The 19,831-nt window shown below is 42.5% G+C and overlaps 1 protein-coding gene across 4 annotated transcripts in view; it reads right to left on the bottom strand.

Moving 5' to 3' along the window:
- The window catches only part of FRMD4B (FERM domain containing 4B), a 359,361-nt gene that overhangs the window by 174,692 nt on the left and 164,838 nt on the right, over nt 1-19,831 (bottom strand). The window contains exon 1 of one of the 4 annotated variants that reach the window (XM_070776330.1): nt 1,273-19,809. The exons of the other annotated variants lie outside the window; for them this stretch is intronic. Coding sequence (XP_070632431.1) covers nt 1,273-1,392 — 120 coding nt within the window. The 5' untranslated portion in view covers nt 1,393-19,809. Of the gene's footprint in view, nt 1-1,272; nt 19,810-19,831 lie in introns of those variants that run through there. 4 annotated transcript variants of the gene reach the window in all.

Genomic DNA, 19,831 nt, shown 5'->3' with positions numbered 1-19,831 from the left:
GATATACAGATGACACCACCCTTATGGCAGAAAGTGAAGAGGAACTCAAAAGCCTCTTGATGAAAGTGAAAGTGGAGAGTGAAAAAGTTGGCTTAAAGCTCAACATTCAGAAAACGAAGATCATGGTATCAGATCCCATCACTTCATGGGAAATAGATGGGGAAACAGTGGAAACAGTGTCAGACTTTATTTTTCTGGGCTCCAAAATCACTGCAGATGGTGACTGCAGCCATGAAATTAAAAGACGCTTACTCCTTGGAAGGAAAGTTATGACCAACCTAGATAGCATATTCAAAATCAGAGACATTACTTTCCCAAGAAAGGTCCGTCTAGTCAAGCCTATGGTTTTTCCTGTGGTCATGTATGGATGTGAGAGTTGGACTGTGAAGAAGGCTGAGCACCGAAGAATTGATGCTTTTGAACTGGGGTGTTGGAGAAGACTCTTGAGAGTCCCTTGGACTGCAAGGAGATCCAACCAGTCCATTCTGAAGGAGATCAGCCCTGGGATTTCTTTGGAAGGAATGATGCTAAAGCTGAAACTCCAGTACTTTGGCTACCTCGTGTGAAGAGCTGACTCATTGGAAAAGACTCTGATGCTGGGAGGGATTGGGGGCAGGAGGAGAAGGGGACAACAGAGGATGAGGTGGCTGGATGGCATCACTGACTCGACGGACTTGAGTCTCAGTGAACTCCGGGAGTTGGTGATGGACAGGGAGGCCTGGCGTGCTGCGATTCATGGGGTCGAAAAGAGTCGAACACGACTGAGTGACTGATCTGATCTGATCTGATTTTTCCAGTGTCTGTTGCATTTGTTACAATATTACTTTTGTTTTAAGTTTCAGTTTTTTGGCCACAATCATGTAGGATCCTAGTTCCCTGACTAGGGATCAAAGCTGCACCTTCTGCATTTAAAGGTGAAGTCTTAGGCATTGGACTGTCAGGATTTCCCTGGCAGTGAAAGAAGCAAGACCCTATGGTCCTTGCCACTGCTCCCTACCCCTGCCCCCCAACACACCATGGCCTCTGTCTGTCTATTGTCTTTCGTAAACTTTAGTCAAAGAGCGAATTTAATCAGAGAAATGAGAAATGCGGAAACAAAGGAAAACAAAGGAGGCTAAATAATAATAATGTAGTCATTAAGCACAGTCAAGGACCTTAAGATCTTTCTCAAGGGCTATAGATAATATTCTGTGCCATATCCTGTGATATGTCTTATAGATACTAAAATACCAGGTGGAGAAGTTAACTTCACGATGACCAGACTGTACTCACAACATTCGTGTTACTGTTCAGTCGTCCAGTTGTGTCTGACTCTGTGACCTCATGGACAGCACCACGCCAGGCCTCCCTGTCCCTCACCATCTCCGGAAGTTTGCTTAAGTTCACGTTCATTGCATGAACATTTCATGATGATGCCATCTAGCCATCTCAATTTCTGATCCAAGACATAAGCTTCCACAGTTCCTAGAACTGGCCTCAGAGAAATGGGAACAAATGAACTCTGGGAAGATTAACTATACCTCAATCAATCAAGATGATGCTGGTCAGACCAGCAATGACCAATTTGAAGATGACTGTCAGAGCGGACTTGTGCCATTTCTGCCAGTAGCTCCCTCTTTCTGTCTATAAAAGCTCTTGCCCCACTGGTTGCTGGTGAGGCCACCACCCTCACCACCCAGTTGCCGGCATCTGAAATAGAGCAAACTTCCCTTTCCACCAATGTGGCCTGTTTATTGGCTTTTGGGCAGCGAGCAGCCAGACTCCACCACACACTCTTTGGGTAACAGCAGTAATTTCGTCAGTAATGGCTAGTAGTCATCATTAAACAGACACAAAAATAATACTCGTGCAGAGACACTGCTACATGCCAGGTGCTGTGACACAAGGCTAAACTAAACACATTCCTGCTCCCCAGAAACACTGTACACAACAGCCTGGATCAGATGTTTTGAATAGGAAGTTTTTAAAAAATCACATATATCCTTGCTGTAGGCAATTGAAATTCAGAATGACTGAAGTAAAAGAAGCAGAAACCTTTCCCTTTGTCTACTGACCTTTCCCTGGGGTAAACGTTATAAATGGTTTGGTCTATGTATTTCCAACCCTGTTCTCTCATGTACAAGAACATAGATACACACTTCTCACATTTATTTATGTCTTTTTGTCTCTCTGTTATGTGCCACATGCTAAGTCAGTTCAGTCGTGTCTGACTCTGTGCGACTCTATGGACTATAGCCTGCCAGGCTCCTCTGTCCATGGGATTTCCCAGGCAAGAATACTGGAGTGGGTTGCCATGCCTTCCTCCAGGGAATCTTCCCAACCCAGTGATCGAACCTGTGTCTCTTACATCTCCTGCACTGGCAGGTTCTTTACCACAGGCACCACCTCTATAGACACATACATACACACACACACACACACACACATCCTGTATAGTGTTCTGTCTTTTGTGTTTATTTTCACCCCAAAATAGATCAGTGACAATTCTGGGAGGCTGTGACGTATAGGTCTACTTCACTTTTTCTACTGATGTCACAGAATCCCATGTTTTGGAGGGATTATCATTCTACTAATCATCCTCCTATTCATGTCTCCACTGGTTTGCTATTTCAAATCATTCTGCTATGAAAATCCTTACACATGTTCCATTACGCCCTTCAGACAACTTCCTGAAATGGAAATGTTTGATCAAACAGGGCACATATCTTACGTTTTGATTAGATACAACTAAACTCTTCTATGAAAAGGTTGTAACAATTTATCAGATTATAATTAAATTCTGCTTCAAAATATCCACCTCATCTCTTATCCTTATTTAAGATAACTTCATTGAGATGAGAGAGGAAGTGAGTATCCCATTTCTAACATTTGTCTTTTTTGGCGTATTTCAGTACCAAGGCCTTTTCCCTAAACTACAATGTACTGTGTTCTAGTCGTTCTGCCGGGGTCCAGCCCCGGCTGATCCAGGGTATTTGAAGCGGGGATGGCGATGGCGAGGATCAGGATACAATAGCTTCAATTAGATATTAATTAGAGATGTAAAGAGTAATAGAATGAGGATAGCTCAGTAGGAAAATTCAGTGGAGAAAAGAGGCTGAGTAGCTTGGTTTACGCGGGAGACCAATAAAACTTCAAGACAAGAAGTTTGCACCACTTACGTAGGCCACAGGCATCCTTCCGTTCTCCCGAAGGAGAGGAGACACTGAGGCCTCCCCGGTCGGATCTTAGAAGCCCAGGCAAAATTAGTAAGCTTGGTGGGTTCCGCGCTCCAGATGGAGACTCAGCCAGAGTGAGACAGCGAGCGACATGGGGAGACCAGCATTTCGAGAAACTGATCCCAGTTCTTTATTTTCCATGGTCTACTTTTATACACTGAGATGTTATGCAAAAGTCACGCGGGGTCAGCAGTCCTGACTTATCAAAGTCAGGTGCTTCATACAAATGTATACAGAGGTCTTAGGGGTGTTACATCATCTTCTGGCCAGGGGGCCTGCTGACAATTTATGACCCTCTCCTTGTGACAGCGGTCAGTCAACCAGGACACTTATTTCTCCAGGGGTGATTATTCTCAAAACAGATGCCACCCAAATAAAGTTACATTCCTATAGGGTGAGGGTGTAGTGGGTTTTAGTTAAGGAAAGAATTTACTTAGCCTAAGGTCTAATGTGATTAATATCAAAGGTTAATACTTATTTCTTCTATATATTCATTAATGTGTGTAAGGGCAGGGGATATGGAGACTTAGCAACAAACATTGGCTCAACAAATGAAAAACCCTTCACCAATACAATTTCTAATCAGCCCATTATACTTATACTAATAGTTTTCTAACTTTTCTAAGGAACCTGTTTTTAGAAGGTTTAAAGCATCTCGTGCCTCTCATGGTTGGGAGGCTGTGAGCAATCACATGTGGCCAGACAAGCCTGTCAGGCAGGCTAGAGAACCTTCAGAGGAGTTTGTAGGTTAAAACACTCTTGTCACGCCCAGGAGTTTTTATTAACTGGAGCTCTAGTTTAACTCCTTCTCCGAAAGAGGTGGTGGGGGACAGCCCCCTGTAAAGTCAGAGGTGTAGGTGGGAGCACAAAGTAGTAAAGCAGGCAGGCTCTGGTTATGGGGGTAGATGCTCGAGGATTTCCAGGGGGACTCCTGAGGCTCGATCCCGCCTTTGCATATGTCAAGCCTCCTTCCTCATGACCTTTGCCACCAGCGGAGTGCCTCATTCTGGCCCCCAACAATGTTCTAGACACCATTATGAGCAGTCACAAGGGCATCCTTTCCCTTAAACCTGGCAACAGGGACCTCCCTGGTAGTCCAATGGTTAGAACTCTGTGCTCTTAATGTACGGGGCAGGGGTTCAATCCCTGGTCAGGGAGCTAATATCCTATATGCTGCATGGCATGGCCAAAAAATCAAAACTAAACAAAAAACAGCTGGCAACAGTATGATGATATATTATGTTCCCATTTCATAGATGAGGAAACTGAGGCTCAAAAGAATGAGGTATTAAGCTTTGGGTGATACAACCAGGAAGGCATAAGGAACAGGATTAGAGCTCATATTTATCTGATTCCAACATCCTTAGCTCCCAAAGGGTATGTGCAAATCACTCAAAGGAAATAGATAAAGCTGTTCATCTCATTACATGTTCCATTAAAACAGACTGATGTCATTAATATCTGTAAATAATAAATGAAGCTGCATGGGCCAAGGAAGGCTGCTTCCTCTTTTTCCTCACAGGTCCCTCAAGCTCTTAACTACCCACCTGGTCCTCCTTGGATGGAGCTGCTGGGGAAGGGGTAGACGCAAGAGCTGCACTTTGAGTGAATTGCCCTACTGCTGTTTACTGACCACCCAGCAGCCTCCAGTATGGCAGCCCATGCCAAGGCCTCACTTCACAGATCAGTGAGCTGAGCCAATGCAGAAGGTGACCAGGAACACACGACCAGTTCTCTGATTTTGTATTTTCTTCATTTTTAAACCAAGGGAAACAAGTGACATTGTTGACCAAATCTTCATTTGCTGGACTTCATCAAAATTGATAGCAACTTCCTGAAGAATACAATCTATTATGGAACCCAACCATATTATTGGTACTAGATATTTACTTCAGGGCTATAATATAAATTTAGAAGTGATGTTGAAGATTAGGGGAAGAAAAGTGATGTCTGGTAAATATTTGGCTCGTGGTCTTATTTTGGGGAAAAACTTCAGATACAGTGACATATATAAACACACATGCACATATGTGTACGTGTATTTATACATTTTTCATATATACATGTATACACACACATATGTTATTTATTTACACATTTAAGTGTGACCTATTTGACGCAGAGAAAGTATACCAAAAAAGAGGGTGGGGAAGAAAAGGATAGAAAGACATAATTAAATACTTAAAACACACAATACACAGCATAAAGGTGTGGCAAGTTTTTGCTATATTTGTGACCTAATGTAATGCCTGAGCCTGAAAAAAAAAAACTTAAACTGATGCAATTTGGTAGTGAATAAAGGGCACTGTTCAGACTCTGGCACTAACATCTCAGAAAAAATTTTTTTCAAACTCAGAGTTGGTTTCTGAAGTTTATTAAAGGAAAAATACATTCACTAAAAGAAATCTCATTTCCAGAAGGAATTTGACAGGAAAAAATCTCATGAGCTTAGCTGGAACTATATCTGGCATCAATACCTAGAAAGATTAATATACAAAATCTTAAGGAAGGAAAGACCCCATAAATTTAAATATGAGTTGATGGTTAAAATTCTTCATATCCTGAACCAAACTGCTTCAAACTTAAAACTCTGATTACATTTAAAAGCTGATATTTAACTATTGGTTAAAAGTAAGTGCACTTTGTCTTCAGGAAATATTTTGTAAATGCCTCATATTCCTTTTTGTTCTGAAAGATTATGCTGCTACTGCTGCTAAGTCACTTCAGTCGTGTCCGACTCTGTGAGAACCCATAGACGGCAGCCCACTAGGCTCCTCTGTCCCTGGGATTCTCCAGGCAAGAATACTGGAGTGGGTTGCCATTTCCTTCTCCAATGCGTGAAACTGAAAAGTGAAAGTAAAGTTGCTCAGTCGTGCCGGACTCTTAGCGACTCCATGGACTGCAACCCACCAGGCTCCTCCATCCATGGGACTTTCCAGGCAAGACTACTGGAGTGGGTTGCCATTGCCTTCTCCGAATGATTCCGTCATTATTTGAGGTTGATAATTAGACACCATAACCCAGCTCTTGTAACTCAACGGGTCAAACTCTCTTTATATTGTCTGTGCTTGCAGAATTTTAAAAAGCTTGGACATAGCCAAAGACTTAGGGATAGCAAGCTTTTAATTAAACACTAATGAAGAGCAGAAAGAAAGTTTTTTTTCCTCCCAGGAATCCAGGCAAATCCAAAGGGTCCATCCATCCTTATTTCCAGGGGATGGGAATGATCTGGGCCAGGGTCAGAATGATAATCAACTTCCACAGAGTGCCACGAAGAGAAAGCCAGGGGTCTGAAACGTTTGTCAGCATTGGTCAGGCCAAAGAGGGCACCTTCCAGAGCTTAACCACAGGGCCGGGCACAGGAAACAGAGATCACTTGACAGTCAGCGCTGACGAGAACTGCAGAAACTGCCAGCTTCCACACCCTGGGCTGGGCACGGGCGGGGACTTGCAGCTGGTAGAACACAGAAGCCGGGGTCCCTGACTGACCCTGTTTTACAGGGGTGGGAGGAAACATCTCACTCTGCTCTCTGCCCTCTGTTTCCTTAACGGAATGACTTTCAGAGAACTACTCGCAATCAGCTTACACTGGCTTGGGGCTATTTTCCATAATGAAAAAGAGTAAACACACACAGACACAAATCCATTTCAACACACACGGCCTCATCCTGGATGTTTCCAAAACTTTATAGACTGTAAACATTCTCGTTGGACAGAGTCCCCTTCGTGCAGCAGCCTCCTGCTCCAAATTCCTAGCTTCTTCCTATAGCACGTGCGGCCACCATTCCAGCCCACCCCAGTACACTGTCCCTCGGCTGGGCATCAGAAACGGCCTCCTGACTGCTCTTACCATTCCCCACCCTTCCCCGCCACAGTGGCTAGAGCAAGTTTCTTAAAATGTAAAGCAGATCCCTTTGTTCATTTGTGCTGCGCTTAGCATGTCGGACTCTTTGCAACCCTCCAGGCTCCTCTGTCCATGGGATTCTCCAGGCAAGAATACTGGAGTGGGTTGCCATGCCATCCTCCAGGGGAACGTCCAATCCAGGGATCAAACCCAGGTTTCCCGCATTGCAGGCAGATTCTTTACCGTCTGAGCTACCAGTGAACCCCAAAACTTCACTGAATGTGGGGCTCGAACCCACGACCTTGAGATTAAGATTCTCATGCCCTACTGACTGAGCTAGTTTGTTCATTTAGTCAAGAACTATTTCTGAAGGAATATTATGTTTCAGGAGCTGAGGACACTGCAGTGAACAAAGCAAAGTTTCTCCACCTCATCAGCTAACATTCCGGTTGGGGAAACACAGTAAGCACCTAAGCAAATAGATTTCCTAACGTCAGGTGGTGATAGGGTTACAGAGAAGAATAAAGCAGAATAAGAGAACAGCCTGGGGTGGCCTCACTGGTTGGGTGGCATCTGAAGAAAGATCTGCAGGAAGTGAAGGGGGAAGCATGTCTCGTGACCCTCTGGGTGACAAAGTTCCAGGCAGAGAAAATGCCAAGGGCAAAGGCTCTGAGGATGGAATGCATTGGCAGGGCTGAAGGAACAGCAAAGAGGTCCGTGTTGCTGGAGAAGACTTACAGAGAGAAAGAGCATCTCAAGTTGAGACCAGAGGTCAAGGCAGCTCACTGACACAGATTGGTGGTTGGCCAGAGGTGGGCTTCCCAAGAGGCTCAGTGATAAAGAGTTTGCCTGCCAATGCAGGGGACCCAGGAGATGTGGGTTTGACCCTGGGGGTGGGAAGATCCCCTAGAGTAGGAAATGGCAACTCACTCCAGTAGTTTTGCCTGAAAAATTCCATGGACAGATGAGCCTGGCAGACTGCAGTCCATGGGGTTGCAAAGAGTCGGACACGACTGAACACACATGCAAAGGCAGGGCTTGGAGGGTGGGTGAAATGGGCGAAGGGGATCAAAAGGCATAAACTTTCTAAAATAAATAGGTCAAGGGATGTAATGTACCACGTGGCACTATAGTTAATAATATTGTATTGTATGTTTGAAAGTTGCTAAGACAGTAGCTCTTAAAAGCTATCATTATAGGAACAAAAAATCTGTAACTATGTGTGGCGATGGAAGTTAACTAGACTTATTGTGGTGACCATTTCACAATATATATAAATATTGAATCATTATGCTGTACACTTGAAACAAATATAATGTTATATGTCAACTATTAACTAGAATACACACGCATACACAAATACAGTGAATAGAATGCTAACATCAGTAATAATAAAAAGACCAGAAGTTGAGCGTGTCTGCTGGGGGTGGTTGGTGAAGGACACTAGAGAAGAAGGTATCCATTATGCAGCAGCTGGTAGGTTAAAAGTGAGACGGGCTTTTTCTGAGTTGTTAGTCATTACAGGGTTCTGAACAAGACGATGGATGACATGATCTGACTTAACATTTAACAAACCACTCTGGAGGCTGGGCTGGGAGTAGACTGTAGAGGGAAAATGGCATTAGTCATTCAGTCTCAATGGGTTTATTAATACCTGCTGTGACTACAGGGTTGGGTAGAGGCAGAGATTAGAGGCCGGAAAAGTGCTAGAAAGGACTCAATGAAGGCACACGTGGAAAAGGAAGAGGCTGACTGGTTTGCAAACCACGCCCATTCCATGCAGTGGCTGAGGGATGGATTTAGACAGATCTGAATCCTCCATCTTTGCTCTTGGCTAAGTGACTTAACATGCTAAACAATGTTTATGTCTGCCAAGTGGGTTTTATAGTGCCTACTTCATGTCATTGTTAGGAGAATTAAATGAAATGGTAAATATGAAATGCTTAGGGAATTTCCCAGTGGTCCAGTGGTTAGAATATGGTGCTTTCCCTGCCGAGGTGCTGGGTTCGATCCCTGGTCAGGGAAGTAAGATCCTGCAAGACGTGCAGCGTGGCCAAATGCTTAGCGCTATGTCTGACAACATATAAAACGTTCATTAAGTAAAAATGACACTCCTTAACTGCTGATTTTGAGCCAGGTACCCCAGAGAGACCTTTATTATGTAATCTTGTGTTGTCCCCTCAACAATCCCAAGAGGCAGGCACTATTATAATACCATCCCCATCACATAGGTGAGAAAAGGGGGCACGAAGAGAGCATGTAACTTGCTCATGACACACAGCTAGTATATGTGGGCATTTGGGTTTAATTCCTGATCACAGTTTGCACTATTCATGACTAGCATGATAATTTCAGGCTTTAGGATCAACTTTGTAAGGCACCCAAACATTTACATTGGAAAAGCTACCTTTTCTGAATCCATATTACACTTTTATATCAAACTTAAAATGTACATCTTATTTTATCTTTTGTATAAGAAACAAGTTCAGAGCAATGAAGTCACTTGGCCCAAGGTCACACAGCAGGTAAGTGATGAAGTCTTGATTTGTAACCCAGGCCCAGCTGACCAAAGCCCATTTTATTTCTCTCTTTTCTCTTTTAGCTAATAGGCATCTAATCACATTTTAATGAGACTAACTAATTCCTGTAAAAATGTTTGCTGGCTACTTTACCCAAGCATAGCATGATGCCTGTAATAGCGGTCTCCTAAGCAGTTGGAAATTTAAGAATCACATCAGAAGAGCACTTACATGGATGAGAATGCCATCAGTAAGTGGGGCCCCAGAGCCTTTATACATGAGAATCTAGGGCTCTCGGTCATACCAGAGTAGGGTTCAGGGTTGAGAGAGAGAAAGTTTAATGCCTTCATCTTGGAGAAAAAAAGGAAACAATTAAACACTTATGAGAATCTTTGCCTTCAAAGAATAAACGAAGAAGACAACAGCATTAGGAAGACAGAGTCTCTGATAAAATGCTTGCCATGAAACCATGTGAGCACAGGATCTCTGTGCAGTGGTCAGTGGGCCCCTTTCCTACTTGCTACATTAGACTCTAGTTCTTAATTTGGAGAAGAGAGAGGATGTTGGAGCCAAGGCTTCTGCAGATTTTAAAAGCTCCAAAGGTTATGCATATGCATAAGATGGTGAGGACTGCACATATGAAGATAATTGTGAGAGATTCATCCATCCATCCAACCATTAGTTCATCTGTTCATCTAGCCATCAACCATCTTCCCATCTGTCTGTCCATCCATTCTTTTATCCATCCATCCATTCATCTATCCACCCAGTCATCAGTTCAGTCCAACCATTTGTCCATCCACCCAAGCATCTGCCCATCTGTCTGTCCATCCATCTCCTTGTCCATCCACTGTCCATCTATCCATCCATGAATACATCCAACACTGTTTTAGTGCTTTCAAATATTAATGCATTTTATTTTTATAACAATCCTGGGAGCATAACTCTTAAAGGGAGGCACTATAATTAACCATATTTTACAGCAGAAAAAAGTTTTAAAAAATATTTTTTAGATGTAATTTAAAGTCTTTATTGAATTTGCTACAATATTGTATCTGCTTTTTATATTCTGTTTTTTTTGCTCACCAAGGCATGTGGGATCTTAGTTCCCAAACTAGGGCTTTAACCTGCACCTCTGATATTGGAAGGCAAAGTCCCAAACACTGGACTGCCAGAGAAGTCCCAGAAAAAAGTTAATGAGAACAATCTCTGAGAACTCACATAGCTAACAAAAGGGAAGTTAGGATTTGAATTCAAGAAGTTTACACATTTCATTTTTAAGCACTCAGCTATGTTTTCACCCAATGTTTGTTGAGCAAATAAGTGAATAAATGAGATACTACCTTTATATATCTTTTTAATAAAGCTGCAAGTCAGGGGCAAAAGGCTAAGTGTTTTATATACTTACTAGCTAATAAGACGTGATGCTGAATCATGATATCATTCATGAGCTTTAGAGCTCGGTTCAAACTTCAGCGCAATGTCTTATTAGCTAATAAGTATATAAAACCAATGAGGTGGGATTCATGATATCATCTTGAAGAGTGATTGTAAGGACAGAAAATATAAAGGCACAACATCTATTAAAGCCAAAAATCTAGTAAGTCTCCCTTTTAGTATATACTCTGGAGAAGCTCTTGCTCACAAGCACAAAAAGACAAACACAACCTTTTCAGTGTAGTATGTTGGGGACACTAAAACTTTGCCAACAACCTAAATGTCCATCAACAAGAGGTTGGTATGTTTAAGGCAATGGAATATAAGAGTTAAAATGAATTTAGAGACAGGTCCCAAAAGCCTGTTGAGAGAAAAATAAGGTAGCAGAATGACACATCCTTATTTAAATTTTACAAACACAAAAATAATATATATTGTTTATAGATATAAATATATGCGGCAAAATGAGAAAGATGTGCCTGGGGATGAAAACCATGAAATTCAGAATAGGACTATTTTTAGGGAGAAAGGAGAGGTAAAAACATGGTTTCAACTGATTCTGTAAATTTTTATCATATTACAAAAAAAAAGTATCGAGAGAAAACATGGTAAAATATTAAGATGCCTTAAAACTAAGTGGTGGGTATATGGGTTTTTACCTATATTATCATTTATACTTTTGTATATTGAAATATTTCCCCAAAGATATATTTCTTTAAAAAAAGATAATACATGTAAAGTACCAAGCACAAGGCGGAGCACAGAGTAGCTGCTTAATAATTAGTAGCTATTTGTCAAGACAGTAAGACGATATAAAAACGCTAGTTAAGGAGAAAATAATTACTTAAGCAATGAGCTTTGCCCACACACAAAATTCAAGAAACTAAAAATGATTAGGATAATAGGAGGAAATGGTTCTATTTAATTTACCATATTGACCAGCTTCTCTCATGGCTAAAGTTAATTTCACGAATGTCAGAATTTTTATCTTTTAGGTATGTATATGCACACACACATATATAATTACTTATGGATTTTAATTTCAATTTTTTTATCCCATTTGAGTCATTCACACTTTTCCACAACCAAACTGGACATCCCAAACATAATGTTCAGAAGAAACATAAGTAGGGGACGAACAGGAAGTTATTTTATGCTGCAGCTCCACCAGGGAAAGATGGAAGGAGAAAAACAAACACCAACCTGAAAAGGGCAAGAGAGTCTATTCTTAACTTGATGTTTTACAGACTGTACAACACGGGTTCAAAAAATGCTTTTTAAAGATCCTGCGACTGATTGTGCTGATCTTGAATCATACAGTCCTTTAGAAATTTATTTATGCTAAACAATGGGCTCAAATGTTAAGATAGTTTTCTTATCAATTTTTGGCATCCCAATTTCCTCAGTGGTAAGTAGACTCATATTTCCTTTATCAACCAAGTTTTCGCTTCTTTCTGTATGTGTTGCTACTATAAACTAACTCCATGGTTGCACAATTCATTCAACAGAGCATAAGAGCCAGTTGGGAGACTGCCATGTTTTAAAGCTCGATTCTTCATCCTTCACATCAATGCAATCCCTTTACTTTACTTCCTTCCCACTGGCCCTGCCACAGTTCAGGTTTTGACCCTAGCACCTGTCGGGCAGATATTTGCATAATATGCTGTGTGATGAGCTGCCCAGACTTATTCCATCAGCTGCCTAGAGATATTTGAGCTGTCATCTCAGATTTTATTTAAGGAATTAAAGAGAGAAGTCTACTTCAAGAACATACCACTGACTCAAGGGCAGCCCATCTCCAATGATGGGGTGATGAAGGTGGGGTGGGGACACCCAGACCTCTTGTTCCAACTGGAGATAACTTTTAGGTTCAGAGCCACCGGTGAGGTCAGCTGGAGTCTTTGTAAGCCTGAACTGTAACCCAGTTTCTCTCTCTGTTCAATCCTACTTCTTTCTATTCTCTCTACAGTAGAGATCCTCAGAGCACTCTCTAGTAAACTTCCTGCTTGTTAATCTGTTTCAGAGTCTGCTTCTTAAGGAACCAAATCTGCACCAACATTCATGCTGTTCAGTGGAAGGACTGGTTTCCCTGGACCTTGTGGTCGAGTGAGTGATGTGACCAATGACTTGAAACAAGTGACATGAGTTACTTAGAGACCAAGCACTGAATTGCCAGTGCAAAGCCCTGAAGAGCTCTTCACTCTCTATTATGGCAACTGGCAATGTTCAGGAACATTGTGTGAACCTGAGTGACAGTGATGAGCAGAGCTTCCAGCCAACCTGCAATTGGACAGGTAGTCTGAACTGAAAATAAACTTTTATTTCTTTAAGCCATTAGGATGTTGGGACTGTTTGTTGCCATAGTAAAACCTACCCTATTCTGAGCAACACACATACATCATTGCAACAGCCTCCTAAGGTCCCCTCCTTTCCTGCTCCACTATGCCCCCAACCCTTTGCATCTATCAGCCTCACTCCTGCCAGGGACAGTTCTAACTTAACCCGTCTCCTGCCCTCAAGGTTCTGAAGAAAAACATCAAATCCTAATCTTAAAATAAAAGACCATTCAAATTTGGATGTTATCCCCAATGAAACCCTGTCTCTGACTTTGTCTCTCTCTCTCTTTCCTCGTGCATGTGTGCTAAGTTGCTTCAGTTGTGTCCAACTCTTTGCAACTCTATGGACTGTAGCCCACCAGGCTCCTCTGTCCATGGGATTCTCCAGGCAAGAATACTGGAGGCGGTTGCCATGCCCTCCTCCAGAGGATCTTCCTGACTCAGGGATCGAACCCGCACCTCTTATGTCTCCTGTATTGGTAGGTGGGCTCTTTATCACTAGTGCCACCCGGGAAGCCCCTCTTTCCTCATCAACCTTAAAAACTCGTTATAACCATCCCCCTACCCTAGAGCTTGTTTCCCCACTGAAACGGCCTGAAATGCCTGCCCATCTGCCTTTCTCCACCTAACTCCAACTTGTCCTTTCAACTTCAGCTGGAGAATCACTTCCTGTAGGAAGTCTCCTTGGCTTCCATTATCCCTCCCCGTTGGCTTTACTCCTGTCTGATTAAAACTCCCTAAGCACTTGAAGGACCCAGGTAAAACCCTTCCACAGAGTTTCATTTTCTTAAATGTCTCCCCTACTTGACAATAGACTCCTTGAACACAGGAGACAATCTACTTGACTTTGTCTTACTAACACCTCGGCACAGGAACTGGGACATAGTAAGCACCTGATAATTATTGTAGGTATGAATATATGGACAAACGAATGACTCAATCTGTAACTCCAACCATGTTCTACAGTGAAGGACCTAGCAAAGGCAGACTGAACACTGATCCTGCATATTTGTTTATTAATTTCCTAGAGACTAGGTTTTTTATGAGAAAATTCTTCCATATTCCTTCAAGTTCTATTTCTCTATGATTAAATTCTAAACTTTTCTTCCTCTAGCATTCTCTGCCCAATATATTGTTTTTTCTAGTCTGAGGACTGGCAAACTTTCTCCATTTTAAAAAACCTAATAGTAAATATTTTCAGCTTTGTGGCCGATACATTCTTTGTATCAACTATTCAACTGGAACTAGTTGAGTTACAACAATTTGGTTCTGCCACTGTTTTTCAAAGAAGCCATGGACAACATGTAAATGAATGAGTAGGGCTGTGGCACCCACTCCAGTACTCTTGCCTGGAAAATCCCATGGATGCAGGAACCTGGTAGGCTGCAGTCCATGGGGTCGCAAGAGTCGGACACGACTGAGTGACTTCACTTTCACTTTTCACTTTCCTGCATTGGAGAAGGAAATGGCAACCCACTCCAGTGTTCTTGCCTGGAGAATCCCAGGGACGGGGGAACCTGGTGGCTGCCGTCTATGGGGTCGCACAGAGTTGGACACGACTGCAGTGACTTAGCAGCAAGCCAATAAAATTTTATTTACAAAAACAGGAGGCAGGCCAGTCTTCCCCTGTGGGTTGTAATTTGTCAGCCCCACTTCTGCCCTCTGTAATTCCGGGGGCTCTGGAGAGTGGAAGGTGGGGCCAAGCAAAGGATGTATGGTTTGAAACGTACACAGGTCACTGAAAGCTCAATGAACGACTGCCATTTGGAGACTTGGTCTTCCATAACCAATATGGCGGGATGCAAAGTTCAGGTGTTAGTGATTTATGGGTCATCAGAATCTTGGAATATAAAGAGATTATCTCTTCAGAGACCCTATCGCTAGCTGCCTGCGACCTCCTAGATTTTTGTACGGGCCATCAAAAAATGTGGATCTACTGTGTGGAATACAAGCCCAGATACCTAAGGTCTACCCTACATTGGCTGTGTGGGAGATTCCATAGTCTCTCTTACTGAACATTTTTGCATATAAAGATGGAAATTCAGTTTCCAGAGAATCAGTCTCACTTATAAAAACAATAATTAAAACCCTAAGCAATCCTTTATCAGATACCTTCTTCGGGTCTGGTATTCAGTTCTTTATGTACCTGACAGCTAACGTTTATTTATGTCCTTGTGCCACTCAAGGCATTCAGTGTTACACACATTATCTCATTAATTTTTTACACTATCCAGAATGCCAAGGCTTCAGTTCTCCTCTCTTACTCAGGAGGAAATGGGGCTCAGAGAGAAAAAGCAATCCACTCAAGGTCAGATTTGCTCAAGTTGGAGCCCACAGCCTCTGCCGTGATCTGGCATGCCTGCTGCCCATCACTGCCAGCTGTCTGCCCCAGGGGGCTAACCCAGTCTGTTACGGTCACTGAAGTACCCTAGATTCTGTCCAAAGTGCCTCCTCCTGGAGGCAAATGACTCCTTTCAGGGTTTGCAAGAAATTCTACCTTTGAGACGTTGGAGATGAAAGGAAAACATATCCCAAGTAACAAACTGAGGGCTTTGTTAGAACACGTCACACTTAATAAAAAGCAGAGAGTGTTGATCCTTTTTCAACGACACTCTCCCATCATTTTCCGCCTCAACTGTTTGTTAAGCCTAATTAATTGTGATACCACAACCCATCTGGGCAAGATAAAACAAGAGAGATATATCAGCTTTTAATACTCAGCCCTAAATGGAAGAGTGAATGTCCCATGTCTGCTATGTCGACCAAATTCAAATCTTTACTCATCAAGCAAGTCTTTGTTAAAAGGCAGCCTTGGTGCAGCCTCAGTCTGCTTTTTATTTAGTTGCATGACTACAGAAATGCCTTGTAGCTAGTATCTTTATTATTCATGGTTTCTGGCAAATTAAGTCTCTAGCCTCTCCAATATCTAGAAGTGGAGGAAGTATTCAATTCCAAAGAAATTATGCCTTCCCGGCTGTGCTGGCCAGGCAATGATGTGGTTGCCAAGTTCCTTACGAATAGGTAGAGATCTTATTTCACTTATAGTATATGAATAAACAAAACACCCCCCGGGGACTGCCAGGTATTTCGTGTAATGGATCTCTCCTGCCCCACCCTCACTCTCCAGTGACTGAATCCTCAATTTTCTTACAAACAAGACTACTGAGACTAGAAGCAAGTGTTTAACCCACACTTAAAAAAAAAGAAAAAATGGGTTCAATAAAATATGTAACCCTACGGTGTTTTAAGTTCACATGCCAGAAACATGAGTAGCACAGTAGCGCATTCCCCTATGAGTTTTAGAATGTATAATTATGGGAGAGCAATACAGGTATTCTAATGATGGGCCTCCTACCCCCGTAACTTGAATACATTACTGTCGCAAGATACTTACAAATATATTTGTGCATCTGTGTTTGTACTTATCTTGAAAAATAATCATTTTATTTAAAGAGCTCTAGATTTGAGATTCTGGTAATGCAGTGGACACTGACTCATCCCTCCACTCCCCCCGACACTGTCTGGTAGCTTTGTCATCTGGCTGGGGCCAACTTCACTCTTGGCTTCAGAAATGATGCGGCCACCCCAGTGGCCTAAGCCAACCGATGAAATTTAGGGTTTCTCAACCTTCTTGTTCATTATCACTCCCTTAAGGAGCCTTTGAAGATATTTATGTTGTTCGCTAGTCACCTCACCCCCCAAATTCCACAAGTAGACTGTATATCTGTTCATGTATTGTATGTATATCTATGCTTTATACACAAAGATTAAGTTGGTTTTTTTTTTGCCTCCCTCTCATCCCTAGAAAATGATTTTGGCCTGTTGGGGGCCATATCATTCCCTTTGAGAATGCAGGAATTATGTTTCCACTCCCTGTGCCAATCAGTGCACGGCAGTAGGGGTGAGAACAGACCCTAAACTGACTCGTCATAGTGCAAATTGGGAAATTATTTTTTGATAGTTGATGCCTTTGAGAAATCCTCTTTCTTTCTAAATGGGTTGATATGTGGGCCTACGTCCTGGAACTACTTTGGCTATCTGCTATCACGAGGAGGAAACCAAATAACATACACCCATTGCATGAACAAGATAAGGCTGAAAGAATCATGGAGGACAACCAGAGTGCCCTGATCAAGCCATACCTGAAGTTTATCCTACTCCTAGATTTTTCAGTTGTGTCAAAAGTCCCTACTGTTTGTTTTGCAGGTTACTTTGAGTTCATTTTCATATTGCAATAAAAATAGCCCAACTGGTAGAGCAGATAACATTTACTGAATATGTCCTAAAAACTCTCAGCACTGTCAATTAAGTCTTGCATCAACCTCTAGAGTTTGTACTATTATATTTCCCATTTTATAAACAATGAAACAAGAGTAGTAAAATTAAATAACTTACTCATGACCATACATAGGTGGAGGCAGCGTTTGCTCCTGTGTCTACTTAACTTGGAGTAAAAGGTATTAACCAGTCTATTTTATGGCCACTCAGGTCTATAGAATTTATATTTCTTGTTCAAATTTGAAAGACATTAAAGGAAATTTCTTTGCTAACAACTATGTTGTACAATTTAAAAATCTATAGTTCTCTCAAGTTTTAAAATATTTTAAAATTATTTCCAAAGACATGAACTTTGACTACTTAAGGCTCAATACTTGTAAAACAGCATCGCCGACTCAATAGACATGAATTTGAACAAACTCTGAGAGAGTGAAGGACAGGGAAGCCTAGTGCGCTGCAATCTGTGGGGTTGCAAAGAGTCGGACACGACAGAGCAACTGAACAGCAACAAAGATGGTCATCATTATTTTAGGTGTTTCTCCTTATCATTACGAGAGGGTACTGGCTCCGTCACGATCCATTTTATAGAAGAGAAAACCTATAATTCAGTAGGTTCAAGTTGCAGTTCTGCTTAAAAGTAATTACGGATCAACCTTATAAAGAACGTGTGGAGTCTCAGGCTTCTGAAACTGTCATTTTTGAATGGCTCACTACCAGGAGAAGAGGTAAGCTGTGAGTCCCTGGAGTCTTTGGGAGAGGGGCACAAAGGTTTCATGGTTAACCAGAGTACCTGTGCTCTCCTTTTGAAACTTTCTCACATGTTAAAAAGTGAAAACATAACTGGATCAGGGTCACTTCTCCTGCAGACCAAACTGAACAATGATTTCCCCAAAGAGAAAAAGGCTGAGAGGCAGACACACCTCTGACTCCAAAGAGCCAGGTGATCTGTGTCATGTGACCAGATGGGCTGTCTCCACAGCTCCATAATCCTCTCAAACTGCCACACGCTGCCCTGGTTCTCAACCTGGCTTCTGGAGTCTTTCAAAATGCGAGACATCTCAGGCACGTTATTCAAAGCAGAGTCGGGAAAGCACAAACCTTTCCCACAGTTTAACAAGGATGCCGTGGATGTCAGGGACGACAAGGCCACGCCAGTTCCCACAGTTGGATCCCAGGTGCTGGTCTTTGTCATTTTGCCTGACTGATGGAAGAAAATGGCTTATCAACACTAGCAGCTTGATCAGATATGGCACTCAATAGAATGACATATGAATTAAAGCCACACTGAGAACATGGTCAGAGTAGGGAGAATCCAGGATCTGCAACAAAGCTGATTCTTCATCGCAGGAAAGAAAACGTGGTGCTATACTTTAAACTCCAGGTAGAAGCTTCCTAAATGCAATGTCGATTAAAAAAACACCTCAATGATATTAACAGCCAAAGCACAGGACTTCTAAATCCACAAATAACTGTTTTTAAACAATGAAGGGAAGCTACAGCCCCAGAGAGACTGAACAAAGTTGCAGCATTTTTTGCCTGCAGGACGGGACCTAGCAGAGAAATAAAGAGGCTGTGTTGTGTGACAGGGAGTAAATCCAAACGTTAGCATTCCAACGCTCAGCCAGGCCACCACACCCCTCCCCAGCCCGTCATCCTCCTGCAAAAGTGTGCACAATTTGCTGTCCTTCCTTCCAAAAGCCAGCAGACACAGAATCAGCTTTTCCTGGCGCTGCCTTGCAAGCTGAGGCTGCCTAATGGAAAGGCAAAATCAAAGGGAAGAGTGTGAATCCATAAACTAGTGTGAAATCCTTGTTCCCTGAAATGCCTACCTTCACCCGCAATGAAATGAAAAGGAAGGAATCATGTGAATGTCAAAGTTGCTCCCTGAAGAGGCTCTGCTGCAAAGCTACAGCTTTCTGAGCTAAGTGCCCTGCCGGAACACCATCACTCTGTAACAGATGTCTGCAAAAGCAAAGGTAATTCACTGAGGGTGCCCCTTACACATTGGGGGAAATTCACAAGCTTTGTCAGGCAGCAGTTACCTACAGTGGCTCAGCTTTTGACCCAAGAGTCGAGCAGTCGGCTAGGAGTTGAAAAAGAAAGCGGTGGAGGGAGAGGGACAATAAAATCATACAGGTGGAACCGGTTTCCCAGGAGCGCCAGGCATCCCGCTAGGGCCCTCGGGCGCCGCGCGCCACGGCT

This window comes from Bos indicus, chromosome 22, assembly GCF_029378745.1.
Source record: "Bos indicus isolate NIAB-ARS_2022 breed Sahiwal x Tharparkar chromosome 22, NIAB-ARS_B.indTharparkar_mat_pri_1.0, whole genome shotgun sequence".
In the NCBI taxonomy this organism is placed as follows: Eukaryota; Metazoa; Chordata; class Mammalia; order Artiodactyla; family Bovidae; genus Bos; species Bos indicus.
The sequence above is the reverse complement of the archived record's forward strand: the minus strand, read 5'-3'. Positions and strand labels throughout refer to the sequence as shown.